At 41.5% G+C, this 20,043-nt stretch overlaps 2 protein-coding genes across 3 annotated transcripts; one reads left to right on the plus strand and one right to left on the minus strand.

The window, feature by feature from the left end:
- The first annotated feature begins 3,341 nt into the window (after positions 1-3,341).
- LOC311257859 (neuronal acetylcholine receptor subunit non-alpha-2-like) lies at positions 3,342-13,095 on the plus strand. 2 transcript variants are annotated; one of them, XM_084353798.1, is made up of 6 exons: positions 3,342-3,637; positions 5,729-5,880; positions 8,502-8,546; positions 9,890-9,999; positions 10,090-11,005; positions 11,195-13,095. In XM_084353798.1, the coding sequence occupies exons 1-6, from the start codon at positions 3,568-3,570 to the stop codon at positions 11,357-11,359; spliced, it is 1,458 nt and encodes a 485-aa protein (XP_084209924.1). In that variant the 5' UTR covers positions 3,342-3,567; the 3' UTR covers positions 11,360-13,095. The 2 variants fall into 2 exon arrangements, with proteins under 2 accessions (XP_084209924.1, XP_084209925.1); XM_084353799.1 differs by lacking the exons at positions 3,342-3,637; positions 5,729-5,880 and adding an exon at positions 8,098-8,159.
- Positions 13,096-13,194: 99 nt separating this feature from the next.
- Positions 13,195-14,623, minus strand: LOC311257860 (uncharacterized protein C3orf85-like; the record flags this gene model as incomplete). The annotated part of the gene is made up of 4 exons (XM_084353800.1): positions 13,195-13,381; positions 13,464-13,549; positions 13,660-13,784; positions 14,590-14,623. The coding sequence occupies 4 exons, from the start codon at positions 14,621-14,623 to the stop codon at positions 13,303-13,305; spliced, it is 324 nt and encodes a 107-aa protein (XP_084209926.1). The 3' UTR covers positions 13,195-13,302.
- Positions 14,624-20,043: the final 5,420 nt, after the last annotated feature.

Below are 20,043 nucleotides of genomic sequence, written 5' to 3' on the forward strand. Positions count from 1 at the left end.
GTTGTAGCATTTGGTAAACACACACACACACACACACACAGATGCAGGAAATGTGCTCTCTCTTCACTTTCCGTCTTCTCACACACACATTAGCTAACACATAAACATGCTCGCACACTGTGCAGCTGCCCACAGTCGTCTGGGAAGGGACCGGCAGGTTTCCAGCCCGCGAGAATTTATGTTTCCGAATGATTAGAAGCGAGGCGGACGGGACGATCTCGGAGGCAGCAGCTGCCCGCCCCACGGCTCCAAGTGGAGCAGAAAATCAGGATAATTTCATTGTGATAATCAGCCTCCCGTTATCCCCGTCACTTCAACTCATGGAGGAGGAAAAGAGGGGAACACAAGGTGGGGGAGGGAGGGTGTGACAGAGAGAGGGGGGAGACAGAAAGAGAGGAGGGTGAGGAAGGAATAAAAATATAAAAGAGGAAAATTTGTGCTTCATGGCTGGTTAGCTGCAGAATATATGCACGTGTGTGTGTGAGAGTGTGTTGGAGTCCTGTGTGCCTATGTTGAGTGTATTCCATGTCTGACTTCCCTGACTTTTGAGGACCGTTATCCAAAATCACAAAATCGAAACCGTAATTTGACAACCCTTCAGCACACTATCTTTCCTTCTTGCTGTTTCGTCCACAGTTTTATGTTAGCAGCAGGTGAGCGACCGGTCCTGCAGTTTGCTTGGCTAAGGGAGCCAACAGTTACTGAAGCTGATAGCTTACAGCCGAGCTAAACACACAGCAGGACAGAGAGTTTCTGTTTAGAGGAACGTGAAGCAATTAAAAGAAGAACAGCAGTTTAATGTGACGACACAACAGATGTTTTCTATAAATAACAAAACGAATAATACATTCAAGCAATGGGTAGCGCCCCCTAGAGACCCGGAGTTCTTCCGTTGGGGCAACTGGACACGCAGCATTTTTCCGTTGCATGTGTTTTCAGGGTTTGTCGTGTCTGTATTTGCAAGTTTTTCCTAATGGGAGTGTTTTGGGCTGTTGCAGCGTTAACCTAAACCTGAAAAAAAAAAAAAAAAATCCATACTATCAATGATTTTCTTCATCCGTGAGTTAGAACTTGCTCCTGATGTTTTCGAGGTGTGTGTGTTAGCTTGTTACCTTGCTAAAAACAAGTATTTTGGAGAGTTATTTCCCTTTATACAAGAAGCTGCCAAATCTGAGGACAATAAACTGTCGATCCCATCTATTTCCATCAGCAGCTTATTTCTCACCTCAGCTAAACATTTTCCACACTCCGTTGGAAGTCAGCTGGCGGCACAGTACAGATTTCTCAGCACGCAGTTCTTTGTCGCAAGTGTTGTTGTTCTCAGCTGTGATTTACTGTATAAACCACCGCTACCGTCGCCATCAGTGTGTGTCTGTGTGGGGGGATGTTAATGACTTTATGTTGCTCTTAGCTCTCTTTTTCACACTTTCATTCTCGTTTCTTTCCATCTCTCTTTCTTGGTGCGTGAATCAGTCCTTCTGTTGTCGTTTGCTTGTCCTTTATGCAGATTGCTGCAGTGCTACTCATGTATAGTCTGTGTTTGTCTTTTTCCTGTTCTTTCCATTTTGCTCTTTCTTGCGAGAGAGCTGATAAAATTCCCAATAGCTTTACAAAATGATCAAAGTGTTATATAACTGATGATTTATAGTAATTTCTATCTGTCTTCAGTTTGTTCCTCTCTGAACCAGCGCTGCAGCATTCGGTCACTCCACCTTCTGCGCTGACAACAACACCTCACGAATAGATACACTCAGGTCTTTGACGGTGTTCCCATGAGGCTGTGCAACCTGTGCTGGTCACCGCTCTCACATTTGCTCCATCTGTAGATACATGAACACAGACAGAGAAACACATTCAATTGCCCTTACACCTGACTGTCTGCCACTGGAAACATCTGGCTGTGAGACATGTCAGGGTGTGCACTGTCTGAGAAACTGTCCGTCACGGCAGCTGATGCAGTGATGGGACACAACATGGAGACACCTACGCAGAAGTGTGTGTTTCACGCTGTGTGGGCATGTGCAAGGTGAATTGTGCATGCCTGATTACATTTTTCCAAGGCCAGCTCTGACATCAATGCTTATTGTACTGAACTAATATGTTTAAATGTTACTTAAAACATACATGTAGGAAAAAATAGCTGATCCTGATCCTTCATAACCTCTTTATCATGTTAGTTGAGGTTCATATGAACATAATTTTTTATATATTAGTCGTGGTGAGAGGGTTTTTATATAGACAGTCTGCTGCGAGGAGCTGGAATGACTTCTGGAGGGTGTGAAGGCTCCGGTGTGTACAGACCTGATAGAGGACTATGTGGTGGATGTTATTTTTCCTGCGTGGTTGTTGATCCAAGTAGGTTTTTTTAACTCCATGAACACAGTCAGTAACAGCAAATATGATTATAGCCAAAGAAGAAGAAGCCACTCCAGGCCTATTGAATGACTGTCATGATTGATAAGGTGGTAAAACAAAAAAAATAATGCATATGAACCTTGATAATGTCGCTATAAATCTGACACAGTGAGACACTTGAGCTTGACCGTGACTTTAAATTAGATTACCAGGCTACAGTCAGTTTCCATCACATGCCTGTTACGTAATCTCTAAATCATAGATTAAAGTTATCTTAGCTGTTTCCTGTTCCACTCAAAAATATGTTTGCTTATTGTTGCTCCACTGAGATATTTGCGCTTCACTGTGCAGAATGATGTGTGCATCTTACTCCTTTACACATGCACTTTTGAAATGAACATTATTTAATATTTAGAGTATTACTATGCCTCCACTCGTGTCTGGAGGGGATCTTTACACATCAGAAAAGGCCTGTGCTGTCATAATATTAACATGATGTCCCGGGTTAGTGTTGTCATTAGCGCTCTCCAGTGGAGGAGCAGCGACACTGACATGCACATCCATCCATCCATCCATCGCTTTGATTGAGACACACAGCTGAACCCCTCAACATCTGCCCTCTGTCACTGGGGGACATGGAGCCCTCTACTGGGAATAAGTTAATGTATGTTTCATGACATTCAGCTTTTGTGACACAATAACTGAATTACAACACATCACGATTCTATTAAAAAGGAAACAAAACCAATGTCTTGTTGACAGCTCCTCTAGGAGCTTTGGAAAATGCGTAAATGTCACAATGTCCATCCATGAGTAACATAAATATAATAAAACGAGACAAATAAATGAGATAAAAAATTTTACTTTCCAGCTTCTGAACTCAGCCCAACCCAGGCATCCCTCCCTCCTCCTCCTCCTTCCTCCTCCCACCTCCTCCTCCTCCTCCTGAGAGCCGCTCCGCTGCCCGCCGCTCCCCGTGACGCCTCTACCGGAGTCACAGCACACGGACACCGGCCACACGCACCCTCACACCGGCTCCCTGCTCCGTGTGAGACCGCAGCAGAGGGCTTGTGCGTTTTTTCCCCGCCTGGTATTGAGAACTACTGATGGGAGCCTCGGTGCCATCTCGGTGCGCGCACAGTGATCCTCTCCAGCTGAACAGCCCATAGTGAGCGCAGGCTGCAGGAGCGCTCGGTCGGACCGGGAGGAAACATGAAGTTGACGGTCGTCCTCCTCCTCCTCTTGTCGGCGTCCTGCCCGGTGTTCCTCGCCGATATCACCGGTAAGAAAACTCTGATATGTTTTTTTTCTACATATCACATCCCATCGTTTCATTGTGGGGAACAGGCGCTCCACAGACAGACCATGTGGTGCAACGTTCATGTCTGACTAAGACTGAAATCAGCTCCAGGAACAACCTCTGATGACCTTGTTATCCAAAAAGTTCAACTGCTTATCCAAAAACTACTGTATTATTGTAACTCTACAGCAATTTGTTGTTTATTACTTCCCCTGTAATCCTTTCATGCCCGTTACTTTCTGGTAGAAACTAATGCAATTCAGTCTTAGGATGAAGATTTAAAGGGTTAACTTGAAGCTGCACTAAAATAAAATAAAAATCTGAATTTTAATATTTGCAGTGTTACTGTAATAACACAAACTCCATAAGTGAATAAACAAGCTGTTCTCAGAGGAAATAATGTCCCCAGAACACTGGATCTAGAAAGGTGGCAGGGTCCGCCACATATAAACAAAGTCAAACAGCATGAAATTGTGTTGTTGTTTAAGCTCAGTTTGTATATTCAGTTTATTAATTCATGAAAACAAAGAGAGTTTGTTTAGACACAGAGAAATCAGTAAATGATTGGAATATCCTCCCCAAATCTACGTAATGCACCTTTAAGGATTTTAAGGACAGGAAAGCAAATAGAAACATAAGTAACTAAACTAATTAGATGTTATTGGGGTTATTCCTGCGCTGCTGCATCATCCAAATGAGATTTTAAGCAGCACATCAGATCAGCAATAGCACTGTTTGTCCTGAAGTCCGCGGGTCATGGGGACAAACAGAACCGGAACGCAGGTGTTGGATATCAGTGTCGCTCTCAGCACCTCTCAATGAGAGTCCTTGAAAGCACAGACAGAGGTGATCCAGCGAGATTAAAAATACCTCGTAACTGATTACAGTAGGTGGTTTTATGTTCACACAGATGTGAAGCCAGAGGTGAAACAACAACACACTCGTCCTCACCACACACACGAGCTCCTGCACTTGACGTCCCCTGTGTTTGACATTACAGCTGTCTCTTGTCAATATTACTGTCTCTGTTCCCCCAGAGACCTCATGTCGCCACAGGCAGACTGATGATGATGATGCTGACTGCCCGGCTTCCGGACACAGCTATATTATCTCTGTCCCCTCCCCCTCCATTTGTTACTCAGTGCAGAGCTGCATCGTTCACTCATCAGTGTCTGTTGTAGTGTCACAGCTGGAAGTTATGGTTCTTATGTGGCTTCTTATGGATGAAGATTAGCTGGATTTGGAGGGAAACAGCTTGTTTTAGACTCTTTTGTTTGCTCATTTTCTTTTCTTTGGCAGCTGAGTTAGTGTCCATACTGCTTTCAAGGTTTTCCATCCATCCGTCCATTGTCTTCCTCTTATCTGGGGTCTGGTTGCGGTGGCAACAGGCTTAGCAGGGTTTTCCAGATGTCCTTCTCCCCAGCAACTATACTGCTTTCAAGGTTTTAGCCATCTTTCCTTTTTGTTAAATCTCTCTCGAATGTCACCTCATGAGGAGCAAGAAAGGTGCTGCCGCCAACCCAATTGTAGTTAACATTCAGACTGTACGTTTCCGAATGTAGCCCGACATTCAAGGACCGACTTAAATGAAAGAAGCACCACACGCATGTTTAAAGGTAGTTAGAGTTTAGCAAAAATAGACCCAAACGTGAGACACAGAGAGGCAAAAAAAACAAAAAACAAAAGGAGAGCTTCATTAACAAAGCTTAAATCCCCCCAAAATCTAAAGTATAAGCATAAAAAAGCAAAACTGGTGAAAAATACAAAAACTTTGAAAGCCACAGAGGACACACAAGGAACAGACACAGGAACTGAGAAAATCCAGCACAGACTGAGGGGAAACACTGAGTTAAGTACACAGTGACTGATTAACTAACGAAACACAGGTGTACACAGAAAAGGGGCAGGAAAAAGACACATGAGGAGGAAACCTACAAAATAAAACAGGAAATGACTGAACTAAAAAACCAAACCATGACAAGGATGTTTCAAAGAAAATTCATGACAAAAGGGTACTCAACATGAGTAAGTATTGTAACAGTTGTTGATCCACATGTCTTCTCTTTGTTCCAGGTCAAAGTGAGTTTGTGTCCTTGGCGGAGATGGAGGACCTTCTGCTGAGGAACCTTTTCCAAGGCTACCAGCGCTGGGTCAGGCCCATCCAGCACTCCAACGGCACGATTAAAGTACGCTTCGGACTGAAGATCTCGCAGCTGGTTGATGTGGTAAGAATGCACCTGAAATCACAAACACACATCCACTTATGTGTTCATGACCAGATTTATTGTCTTATACTCCCAACCCTTACACCGATTGCACCTACACATCTCAGCCTTTTTCTTTACCTTAATCTAAACCAAATCCTAACGATGTCTCCAGAATCACTCGTGACCCCACTCGTGAAGAAGTCATTCACACGGGCATCAGGCTTTATGTCACCTGTGTCATCATGTATTAAAAATATGTTGCTGGATATAAGAATGTAACAGCTTCAGGGACCAGATATAGAATATGAACGTGACAAACACAGCAGGAAAAACATTTCCTCTAGTCTCGAAGCTACTTAACGGGAAACACAGTTTGACATTAAAGGGGTTAAACCCAACACTTTAATCCTATAAGGAAAAGAGATGGCTGGTTGCTCTATATGACCCAACGGAGATCAAAAATGTGTCGGGTGCCCCTGAAAAACAGGGATAAAAAACCAGAGAGGCACTCCAAATGTAAGAACACGTCATACATGAGGGAAGAAACTAAAATGCCTTAATTGTAGTGGCTGAATCATCAAGAAAGCTGCCTACTCTTTTAAAGATTTGGCCGGCCCACTACAATAAACTCTTTTTAATAATTCCACCTTTCTTATATTGTATTATTCATTGATTGCCTTCTTGTGTGATGTACTTTAATCCTATATTTAATATCAACATGACTCACATTTTAAAGGCTAAGTCTGGAGATATTCCTCATTGTTCTTATTGTCAATAAAACACATGATAAGAGCCAAACCAACAATGAATAAATCCGTCTAGCCAGTATTATCTGCGTAGTCAAAGCGTGTTTGTGTATTCCTTTGTGCCACAGAGCTCAGTTCTTGTTGCACTGGGCGTCAATATCAGTCCGTTTTTCAACATTTTCTTTCGTTTCTCGGGGAATAATGCATGGATCATGGATCTTGATGACAAAAATGAATTGTATTTAGGAGGCTAGTATCTATGAGGGAGTACAATTTGATGCAGATCCTACACTGGGTGAGTTTCAATTATGATTATGCAGTTATGGGTGGTTTAAAATGGGGCCTGTTGGGCCTCTGCGGAGGTATGCACTCTACTGAGTACCTTTCTAGTTACAAACCACCAGAAAAAAAACAACATAAAATGGCTCCATAGAGCTCTGATTTGAAATTGTGTTGTTTACATCCTCTATATGCAGTCGAGCTTGTGACTTCAGACAGTATGTGTGCTAACAGTTTGAGCTTAGCAGCAACAGTTAAGTTTTCGGCTTGAAAAAGAGTGTAAATAACATATTTTGTGTGAACTGTTACTCTAACCGCAAAAGAAACTTGCCAGCCTCAAGTGGCCCTATAAAAATCCTTCTATCAAAAGTCAAAAGAGAGTGAGAATGAGACATGAAAGTCCAACATCTGTGAGCCACATTGTACAGTATGTGGTCGTTTCTTCCTTTATTCTTCCGTCTCAGCAGAGCAGCGTCTCTGTCCGTGGTGCTGAAACCAAACAGGCCGGTGGCAGCTTCACAGTGTGGAGCTTTTTTTCCTCGGTCCTGAAATAGATCTGGAACACTCTCTTCATATCTACAAACACACAGCCTCTCTCTGGAGTGTTCCTTTAATATTTCAGAGGCTGGGCTGTGATAGGTTGAGATGGTTTAGGTGTTCGAGAGGAGAAAACGGAGGATGCTAATGGAGGAGCCACTCTTCTCGGCTTGAAATATTCATCGCAAACCAGTTTGGATTCAAGTCTTCGGGTCCTTCCGCCTACCACTCCTGCTCGGCGAAGACAATAAGTGATGAATTAAACAAAGCCCCTCTAATGGGTCTGCAGAGAGGAAAGATTTAGGTTGATGATCTGTTGGATTTTGACGAGGAAAGCTAGGCAGAGGCACAGCAGCTTGGTTACACTATGAGCGTCCCTCGAGCCTCCGTGGGCTGCTGCATGGCTCTGTATTAGATTATGGTTCACCTCTGCTCTATGTGATCTCCAAAACATCCAACTCGGTTTGACAGCTCAGGCCTGGTCTGGATACGCTGAACAGCAACATCTTCGTATATTGCTCAGCCAGATTTATTTCTCTCCCAGTCTGCCCCTTATTATTCAATCTTGCCTCCACTGATGTGTAAATAAACCTGTGTTAACCACTCTCCATCCCTCTATTCCTGTCTTCATCTATTTACTTCTCACTGCATTCATATTGCTCCTTCTTGGTTCACTGCACCCACCTCTGGTTTCATGTTTCTCCGTCTTGTTTGCCAAGGAAGTGGCAGAGACAGGTAAATGAGACGCGGTCTGATTTCTTGGAAAAGGAAAAAAATGATTTAGTTTCTCGTCTTGTCCGCTAATCAAATCTAACGTCATGATGGAAGAACCCAGATCAGAAATAGTCAGGCTGTAAACAAGTCACATCACATAAAACCCCCAAAAATGCAGTATATTTCCTTGCTTCTTGTTAGTAGAGATAAATGTGTTCACGTGGAGATAGCTGATATTGTTGATTCAGATGATCTTAAACCACCAATATCTGCCTGTCGTGGATGTTGACGTATATCCGATAACCTACACTGTTCTCGTGCTTCTGGCTTCTTATCTCTCTCAAATATCTTTGTCTGTTTTAGGATGAGAAGAACCAGCTAATGACGACTAACGTTTGGCTGTGGCAGGTGAGCAAAACACAAATATGAACTGAGGCTGTATGGATACAATCTGTTTGTATTCTCATGTCTTTTACAGAAATACAGATATCAATTTAAACACAACTTAAGTTCAGCACAAGTTCTGGATGAACTCCGGTTTCCTGTTACATCTGAGAAATGTTTATATTAGGGATGGGCGACCAGAATCTTTCACCACAGTACATGCGGTAATGGTTTATTTCACAGTCAACAGTTGTTGTTGTGTTAATTCAATGAGGAAATGGTTTAAAATAACCACATCGTACTGTACTTCATGTGGATCCTGTCCTCATCAGAATAAAAGCAGCTTATTACGACCCCGTATTTATGTTTGTTATAAGGCAGCGACCTCTAGTGGCTTTAGTTATCTGGAGGAGGTCGGGGATTGACGGTTGAGCAGAACAGACACAGGATTCAGAAGGCCATTGTTTGTATCCAGCGTGAAACCAGAGGTCAACGATGAGTTCTTTAAAGGTGCACTACGCAGTTTTCGGGAAGAAATTTTAATCAGAAGAGAAAGATCTTCATGAACTGACATTTTTATACGTAAACAAATTAAATAAACAAACTGTCTTCGCTTTCATGACTGAATAAACTGATTAAACAAACTGACCTTAAAGGACAACACAATTTCACACTGTTATACTTTGTTTATATTTGGCGGACCCTGCCACCTTTCTAGCTTCAAACGGTGTTGAACAGCTTGTTTATTCAGTTATGGAAGTTTGTATTAGACTACATAGTGCCCCTTTAACTTACTGATGTGATGAAATAACGTCACCAACAGTAGCTATTACGTTAGGTGATAAAGTTGTAAGAAGGTCTGCTGCCCAAATCATGTTGAGAGGCAGCTGGATTTCCAAGATCACATGAGAATCCTGCCCTTATTTATAACCTCGCCTGCCCAGAATACACTGCAGAGACACTAAGAGATAGCTCCTGTGATGGACACCAAACTGGACACCTTCATATAGAGATATAAACCACCTTATCACCTGACCCTCAGGTTTTTGGAAAACATTCTCCAATAACATTAACTTGGCATATTTATTACAACCTTTATTCCCTTATAAACAAGCCTTATGAAAAGTTTGTTTACTTTAGTGTTTATTTGTTGTTTTTTATATTATAAGTTCAATCAGAAAAGCAGACACATATGGGAGACATAGGAAACACTGGTGGATGTGATCCAAGTCCAGGGACAGAGAACTTATTAAAAGACGCCTCACATTTTTTTAGCTTATAAATGCAAACAAACACTATATGGCATTGCTTAGTGCTGTGTAGGTTTAATAAGACTTCATCCTGTGTCCTGTGTTTATTCTGAGCAGGAGTGGATCGATAACAAGCTGCGATGGAATCCAGAGAAATACGGAGGAATCACTTCGATCAGAGTTCCCTCTGAAAATATCTGGCTCCCGGACATCGTCCTGTATGAGAAGTAAGACACATCTGACAGGAACAGACTGATAGACCTTCATGTAAAACTTAAATTACTAAGAAACTGCCTTTTTTCTCAATGTTTCTTCAGTGCTGATGGGCGGTTTGAGGGCTCCCTGATGACCAAAGCCATTGTCAGGTACAATGGTGCCATCACCTGGACGCCCCCTGCCAGTTACAAATCAGCCTGCACTATGGATGTCACCTTCTTCCCCTTCGACCGCCAGAACTGCACCATGAAATTTGGCTCCTGGACATACGACGGGAACATGGTGGACCTGATTCTGATAGACACCCATGTCGATCGGAAGGACTTTTTCGATAACGGGGAGTGGGAGATCCTCAGTGCCACCGGTGCCAGAGGGACCAGGAGGGACGGCATGTATTCGTACCCCTTCCTCACGTATTCCTTCATTCTGAAGAGGTTGCCGTTGTTCTACACCCTCTTCCTCATCATCCCTTGTTTGGGTTTGTCCTTCCTGACTGTCCTGGTGTTTTACCTTCCCTCAGACGAAGGAGAGAAGCTGTCACTGTCTACCTCTGTCCTCGTGTCGCTCACTGTGTTCCTCCTGGTCATAGAAGAAATCATCCCCTCCTCCTCCAAGGTGATCCCACTCATCGGAGAGTACCTGCTCTTCATCATGATCTTTGTCACGCTCTCAATCATCGTCACCGTCTTCGTCATCAACGTGCACCACCGCTCGTCAGCCACCTACCACCCCATGTCGCCGTGGGTTCGTAATCTCTTCCTCCAGAAACTGCCCAGGTTGCTCTGCATGCGTGGACACACCGACCGCTACCACTACCCAGAGCTGGCCCCTGAAAGCCCTGAGCTGAAGACTCGCTCTGGAGGTCGGAGAGGAGGCGGGAAGGCGAACAGCTCATCCCATGGACAGACGACTTCTGATGGGAAGGAGGAAGAGGCCTGGGCGACCATGTTGGACAAGGCCATCTACTCAGTGCGCTACATCAGCAGACATATTCGCAAAGAACACTTCATCCGGGAGGTGGGTTTGGCCAGATCGTATTACTCAAAAAAGATTTTACATAATTATTATAACAGTCCTCCCAAAACAAGACTCTGCAAATGTCTTTGTTTTAGTTTGACAGAGAGCCCCCTAGTGGCACAAGTTACACATTGTACGTTTAATGTTTATGTTTCTGTCACACCATCTCCCATTTTTTCTATTCCCCAGGTGGTGCAAGACTGGAAGTTTGTGGCCCAGGTGTTGGACAGGATCTTCCTGTGGGCTTTCCTCACTGTTTCAATACTGGGCACCATCCTCATCTTCACTCCAGCTCTGCAGAAGTTCATGAAAGTCCTTCCTCCACCTGCAAGTGAGGACCCACCTTCAAACTAGTAGCAATAACGCACCCTTTTCACACGCAACTGACGATCCAGCTCCAAGAATCTGCAAACCACTGAGCAAGACGAAGCCACACAAGAACTTTGACTCTCAGATTTGTAGTTGGTTAGGTTTCTTCTTTAGACTCGCTGTTCAAAGTCTTCTGTATGCCATGAAGTCAGTATGTTTATCGTTTTTCTGCACATTACAGTTAATTATTATGATGGCATCAAGTTTTGTTTACAGACAAATGGGACAATGTTGCAACCTGTGTTGCTTTTCAGCCAGTTTATTGCCAAAGTCGTAACACTTCAGATTCTGCACATAGTGGCATTAAGTAGCATGCAGCCATCAAAACACTTGAAGAAACATACCGGTCATTTAAGAAAGGTATTTAATGTAAAGTTAAAAGAAACATAGACCAACTTCATTTAGCATAAAATGAAATGATTTATGTACTTATTCCACTTAGGCACTTAATTGCAGTTGATTTATCATTTTCACCTGGTCGCAGCAAATTATGCTCTGTGATGGTGCGGTTTACCAGAACTTAAAAACTATCTTAAATTCCCCAATGTCAAGGTATCACTCATACATATATTCTGTCACAGGTTGCTTTTGTTAGCACTTACCTGAAGCACAAATTACCTCTTACTGTAACTACTTTTAAGTTTTTTAGTCAGTGTATATTGTAAGAAAAATAACTTATTTAATCTCTCAAGGCACCGACAACTTTGAACTACCTTCTTAATTCATTAGAAACACAACATCCTTTTATATATTTTGCAAAATCTCTCAAGACTTAACTATACATCAGGGGAATAAAGCCATTAAATGATTGATCAGGGATCTAATCTGTGATGTTGTATCCTAACAGCTTGTATTAGTTTTTCTCCAAAATACTCGTCTTTCTCACCGTCTTCAAAAAATCCCTATATATTGATCACAGCAGTTAGTGAAACAATTTCAAGCAACACAATGTAAAGTGTAATGAATAAATAAAGGGAAATACATTTCGACTTTTCGTCTTTAAAGTACAATGTTGTTCTGATATACGTAATCATGTTTATCTCTGCTGCTGTTCAATTAAAACATTTATTCCCCCTCAAACGGACACACAGATAAGAAAACATACAAACACTGTATAGATAGCATGGGTGAAGTGGCAGCTCCACCCAGTGGTGAACCAGAGAGATGCAGAAAATGTCCTTTTAAAAGAAACAACAACACAGAACAAGTGTTTATTCTTTTTTCCCCGAAAGAAATTAGTGAAATAAATTCTTATATTCTCTCCTCATGTATTAAAATTGAATATGAAATGCAAGACAGAGATTATATGTTTCTCGTTTGAATCCTTATTCCAGTGTTCAACATATTTTCATTAACTGCATGGGATACGTTTAAGACAAGACACTTCAAGAATCATTTCATTTGCTTTTATTCCAACTTCTATTGAGTAAAATGTGTTATTGTTGGCGTCATTGTTCTAAAATATTCCATACACTCATAAAATAACTATTTCACAAATGTTTCATATGAATATATAATATCATTCATTACCATATTATATAAAGATGTATGCAACTGCAGCATTTAACCAAACTAAACCAAACCAATATTGTTTTTTTGTTTTAGCAAGAATTGGCACATGTTTATGAATTGTTTCTGTTGAACTCTGTCTTGATACCTGTCTGACATCATGGGATATTAATCCTGTTTATTTTATCTATTAAAATGGACAATGGAAATTAGGTTTTAATATATGTATTGTTGTTTGTTTACAAAAAAACAAAAACATCATCATATACACCCTTTGAACCACGTCCACGTAATACAGATACAGTATCTAAAGGCAAAACTAATACATTCCTTCATGAAAGTAATTCATGGTTGAGGCAGAATATATTAAATTGTATTTCCGGATGAATCATTGAGCTTTAACCACATTATTTGTGTTATTATCTGTGTCCACCCGTCTGGCTGTCCAGGTGAGCTCGAGCATTGCGCAGCATCTCCATATACAGCCTGGTGTTTTCCCTGCAACATAACCAGACAGAAGAGAGAGCATGAAAAAATTATTAAAACTGGTGCGTGCTTTACTGCTGATTACGTCACTCACGTAGCCACAGAGCGGTCAAACATCAGGTTACTCATGTCCATGTAGTACTGAGCATCTGTTCGTAGAGCCGTCCAGTACTCGCTTGCCTGAGGAAGAAAGACACTTTGTCATAGTAATGCCTCTTTAATAAATGAAAATGTCTTGGCTTTTGTTTTCACTGGTTGTGAATCAGGTTCACACCACAGTGCAGTTTTACCTGTTCCTGAATGGTGTAGCCCCACTGGTTCTGGGAGTGGTGTGGGTCCCAGTATCCTGACTGCCTCTTCAGTCGGATGAATCTCTTTGCCTCCTCTTCCTCCACGAAGGGGGCGGCAAAAACCCCTGAAAATAGATACGTATTTTAAAAAGACAAGACAAAACATTTTCAGTGTTGAAGAATAATATATTTTTTTTTTAATCAGTGATAAAGCATGACATAAAAGAAAAAAAAGTCAAGGAGTAGAAATCATAAGATATTAGATGGTGTTAGTATGCATGTTTGGATGTTTAGGTGAGAGATATCGATTGCAACCAAAGAAAAAAGGGATATAGTGTAATTATAACTATAACATGTTATAGTTATAATCAATATGATGTAACAGTAATAACATAATATTAAAATATTGATACAGGTAACAGAGTTTTAATTTCAAATAATCAAGTCATGTAAATTTCCTCTAATGAAAAAGTGTTTTTAGAATTTTTTTTTATCTTTAATGGTTCATAATGTTTGTAAATAATGTAATTACAGGATTAATCCACTTTTATTTAAGATAAGCAGGTTACATTGCTCAGTTGGAGAATTCAAGTTGATTCCCACAGCCTTAACTGGCTGCACAATTATCGAAATATCAGAGTTAAAGTACGACAAAGCAACATTATAATGAAGTAATGCTGCAGAGATGCCCTGGCTGACAAATCTTGTTTTGTCTGTTTGGTACAGACCCCCCAAAAATGTCCCGTCATTATGGTTTTTTAATAGTTTGAGCGATAATGAAATCGTGATACTGAAACTTAGCAAATCATACCACAATCATAATATCTGTGATGATAATTGTGCAGCTCTGGTCAAAAAACATCAACACATTTTTATTAAGCACAAGTAGATTCAAAAACATGTAGTCATTAATGAAGTTGTCTGACTTACCACACAAAAGAGCAAACAAGATCAAAAACCTCATGTCTATAAGAAGTCAAACAAATAATGTAAGTTTGGAGTTTTAATAAGAAAAGTCATGAATCATAAACATGCAACACAGAAACACACACACATGCATGGGATTAATCAAATGAAAGAGCATCTGCAGCCCTTTGCCACTTGTGTAAATCTTAACTGAATAAATAAGTATTGTCAATAGCCATAGAAAGGTTAGATGTACCTGCAGTGTGAGCAGTGAGCTGCTGATGAGCTGAACGTCTGAGTGTCTCTGACCTCAGAATCTCTCGACTCAACGTGAAAGTGAACAAGAGTTTCTTTCACAGACCGTTTTTTTCCAAAAGAGGAATATGAATGGAGGCAAGCATCGGGCTCAAGGTAACCACTTCTCTCTGCGCTGGAGCTCTGACACACAGACACACACACACACACACACACACACACACACACACACACAGGAACAAGTCCACCTCTCAGAGTCGACATAAAGACGGCCTGTCTGGACTTAAAGTCTGTCAGTAAGTAAATATATTGCAGAGCTCGAGGTTTGAGCATAATTCTCGCATATTTTTTGTTATTTTATGCTTTTGTTGATGCCACTGCTATGAAATTATATCAACTATTCTACAACATAATTCCCAATAAACAAATCATAAACCTTCTCACATGTTTTACTGTTCGAGCAGAAACATTTAAATAAACATGTAAAGTTTTTTGTGGTTGGAGAAGAATTATAATGCGTTTTAATACTTTATGTGCAATCATTTTGTGTACAGCAGCATTTCTGCCACTGGATGGGGTCCTAACCACAGTTTTAGCTGGTAGACAGTTCATGTTTTTTCACGTCAGACATTTAAAGTGTGACATTAATGTGGAAAATCAGTTTTTGTCAGTCTGAATGTATTGGAAGCTGTCAATGAATTAAAAAAAATCAGTAGGAGGAAGCAGGGCTGCTCAAAAATAGACTTTTCAAGTAAAGAAAATAATGTGAGCAGATCACGGTGCAGTAAATTGTGGACATTAAATCTGGAAGAGTGACAAAAACTAACTAAAACTGTGTTGTATTATTGTATTAATGTGATGCATGTAACTGGAGGAGACGATATAACCTCAGGTAGGGGAATCTAAAGCCTGGTTTTTGAGTCAAAAAAGGCTTGCTAAGACCTCAAACATTTCAAAGCAGCTCCCAGGAGTATTAATTTAGCTTTTTTTACTTCTCAAGGTGCTGCATTAAAAGCTCACATCCTTTATGAGCAGGAGGCTTCCTGCCTGTGAACTCCTTTGTGTGATGTAATATTTACACTCTCGCTCTCACACGAAGATGACCACCTAAAAGCTGAAATGAGGATGAGAGTTGATGCACCGACCGAGCCAATAACTAAAAGTCCAACTGAACGAAAATCATTAATAATGTAAACTCCTTCTATTTATGAACATAAGCACATTTAAGTATGTGTATGTAAATGTGAGTATTCCTTCCTCTGCATGCATGAACTCATCTTTGAGGATGTTAACCTTTCCGTGATCACGCACTGCTGTCCACCCACACGACTGTTTATCTGTTTTTTTGTTTGTGTTTTTCAGACTGTTTGACTCTCCCTGCCTCTCCCTTACCCCCGTGTGCACTGCTGACCTTTTCCACAATAAACTCCTAAGTGTGTGTGAGAGGTCTGACCTTTCTCTGACATCCAATAATAAAGGGAGTCGCCACCTGTGCGGTGTAACGGAGACAAATGGTGGGAGGACAACAGCGGAAGAGCCGTTTCAAGGGGACCGGGGGGGCAACCGCCATTCCGACATGTCGCCATTCCGACATGAGGCCCTAATTGTCGGAATGACAATGCTTATATCTTTAATTAAACGTCCCACCATTCCGACAAATTTTTCCTCCTAAGGTCGGAATGGCGGTATTTTTTCGTTTTTTAAACGTGTTGCCATTCCGACATATCTTTTAAAAGGGTTAAGGTTAGGGTTAGAGTTATGGGTTGGGTTAGTATTAGTCTTGTCGGAATGCCGGGACGAAACTTTGTTGGAATGGCTGAACGTTCGCATGTCGGAATAGCGGTATGTCGGAATGGTGACATGTCGGAATGGCGGTATGTCGGAATAGCGGTATGTCAGAATTTTGGGATGTCGGAATGCCAGCATGTAACCGGGACCAGGATGCACTTCAGTCGTTGCTTTCCTAATTTCTCCCAACAAAACTGACAAAAAACTTGTCACATGGGCACATATTTCTGAAAAGACCCCAAATGACGAGCATGATTGTGCCCTTGTAGACACTGACAAGAAATTCAGATTCATAAATGCGTCCGCACACGTCGACACACACCTTTGGGTAGCTGTGGGACCCTTGTGCTCTCTGCCACGGCAAAGGCTTTGCGTCTTCCACACATCAAAGGTAGCGAGTGAGACAAAACTAAAACTCATCTGACCCCATTCTATCACACACACACATGCACACACATGCACCCTGCTGGGACAGGCGAATATTTCAAATATTTAATTTAGAAACAGGGAAAAGGGAGCGAGGGGGATGTTTAACAAAATACAGGCTTGAAAATTTCGCACAGACTTCTGTCATCGATGGAGATGAGAAGACGGCGGTTATCATCACTGTTTTAGCTTTTCGTTTCTTGTTGTGTTTCTGTATGTTGTCTGCAATTATGTGTTCACTTGTTTGTTTTTTTTTAAGTAGTAAAAGATGACGGGGGGGGGATGTGGAAGGAAAAGAGAGAAGAAGGAAAGAAGCAATAGTGACTCCACAGCATTTAAGTCCATTAGCTGAACACTTCTCATTTATAAAAGATAGAGAATTAACAGCTCCCTCCGGTCTTCCCACTCTTCTCTATGCTTAGTCCGTCACAGCAGACATAAACATGAGGCACAGGTGGAAGTTATGACATTAAAAATGGCTGCATCCCATTAAGGTGAGCTACTTCTAGAGCTATGCTATTGTGCATGACTGACTCACTGACATGGCTTACAGGGTTGCTTAATAGAATGGAGCCATCTTAAATGTTAAAGGTCACACTTGGTCTTTTCCTGCTTTGACAAGTCAAGATGTTTTCCGTGAGAAGGGTTTATCAAGTGTTCTACTTTCTCTCTGATCGTTGGTGTCTATTTTGAAGTCAAACATCTGTGGTGCCTCTGAGAAGTGTTTGTCCTTTCTTGTTTAATCTGATAATTGTCGGATTGTCTGATAATATGTGTTAAAAAGAAGTGAAGGCTCATGTTAACGTCAGTGTTCCTGTCACAAGTTCGGCCTGTGTCTCGGCAGTGAACAGTTTGCTCTTCTGCACTTCTTTGTGTGAGTTTGTGTGTTGTTTTCTCTTGTGTTTAACAGCGTGTGTTATCGAGCGTTTGCAGCGGCCCCCCTCCCCAAAGGGGCAAAACAATGCTGATATCACAACACATGGAGAGAAAATGTATATTTATGGTGAAACAGATTCAGAGACACGCAGCATGAACAAACAACAAAGATGTTTGCATACTGCATGCAGATGTAAATACTGATGGAGTTATAATGCAACAAACCAGTGAATGTGATCCTTTTTCAGACAGTCGTGCAGCTCTTCATGTTTCATCCTGTCAACACTTTTGTTCAAAGCCTTGTTTTCTGTCTCAAACTGATTTGACAGTACTGTCTTGTTACATGCGATATTTTGTCATACATGGCAAAACAAATCTGACACTTCAAGCCCGACTTCATGGTTAACAAACAATAAGCTGACTTCTGACTTGTATTGATGTGTGATTTCCATGTCAGCTTAAACTTCTGCAAGCAGCATTTTGCGTGTCCTCTGCTTGGATACATTAAGCTCTAAAACAAATAAAAAGAATAAGTTTGGATCTGTTCACATTATTTCTCTTGTTTGGTATTTTATTGTATTTATATTACAAGACATAATATGTCACATTTTCACATTAAGATGATATCTATTTTGTTGAGTTGTTACATTATCCCAAATATTTACTGGCCTGTCGCTTTAACTTCTGGGAACACCTGAGATGATACGCCAGTGAGTGAGGAAGGAAGTCGGTGAACGTGACTAAATATGAAGTGACCAGATCTCTTAAAAATGAATTTTGAATTTCTGCCTGAGTCACGTAAGACAGATTTTCATTGGCAGTAGTGGTTCTTTAATAATGAAGACAACAACTCCCATGAGCCCACACTACTCCACAACTTCATCAAACTACGTCGTTGTTGTTATTGTTATCTTTTCCTAACCTCAACCAACGTCTACCAGTTGTGACGCCACGTGGTTCATAAATATAGTGTTTCATTCAGTCTAAGAAAGGCAGGGCATGGTGAGCAGGTACACCAATCCTGTAGATTGTATTTCGTGACAGATTCATGAACTGATGTGACACTATGTTGCATATTGTACATTTAAATCTGAGACGTCGCTGGTGGTGATATCAGCACTACGGACAGCTCCTCAGCACAGCAAAAGTTGGTGCTTTCAACAAAACTTTTTTAGCTTTTAGTCCGCAGTTGGCTCAATACGGTTTCCTTGGTAAAAAACAGGGGATTAGTTTAATGTCACCGCCTCCTCACTGACTAGACGTGTGCCCAGTGAGAGCAAGTACGAGGATGAACTAGTTGGGATCAGAGGTTTCACTGAGCCCACTGTGGCTGCCGGCCCACCTACAGAAAAGACAGATATGGGATTCTGTACCAAATCACATCTAACAGCATAAATCTTCTCTGAAGGAGCTCCAGACTTAGGAGACGCAGACATGTGGGGTGTAAGAAGTAGCAGGAACTGGTCTAATACCACTGGCAGAGGACTGCTTCTTAGATGATACGGCCCTGTTCTGTTGAGAGGAAGAGAGGGAGAAAAATGGAGCCAGGCGGTGAGAACATTTGCAGAAATGTGCAGTGTTCCCTTTCGGATCCTATTTGGGATTATTTATGGACTGGAATAAATAGGTCATTTGATTATGAGCCAGGCTTTGCACAAAAAGGTGACAAATACAACAAAATGCAGCTGATGAACCTCTTTGGAACGTCGGGAAGTGGGAAATAGCAGCGTGACATACATCAGTCTCATAAATGATGGTGCACAGCTGTGGGAGAAGGAGGGTTGAGATCTGGGTCTGCTTCAGACATCAGGCCTGGTCGAGTCCAGCACCGAGAAGAAACAGTGAGATGAATTGTCTTTTTTCTTTGTAGCTGTGACCCCATGACCTGTCTTTGATTTAAACCTGCATTAATAGATTTCTGGCCCTTCAGAAAGTTGACATTGCAAATGCTTTAGCAAAACTTTGCTTATTTACACAGCACACTAGAATTCATTTGGAGATGCATCTCTGTCCACATGATGAAGGTCCGATATATTCTCTCCTCTTGGTCTGTTTTTGTGTCGCTACCTTTATCTGCCTCTTTGTGCTGAGCAGGTGGCACACAGTAGGTTTTTAGAACTTTTTAGCTGATAA

Source organism: Pagrus pagrus (genome assembly GCF_965226575.1).
Source record: "Pagrus pagrus genome assembly, chromosome: 5".
Lineage (NCBI taxonomy): Eukaryota > Metazoa > Chordata > Actinopteri > Spariformes > Sparidae > Pagrus > Pagrus pagrus.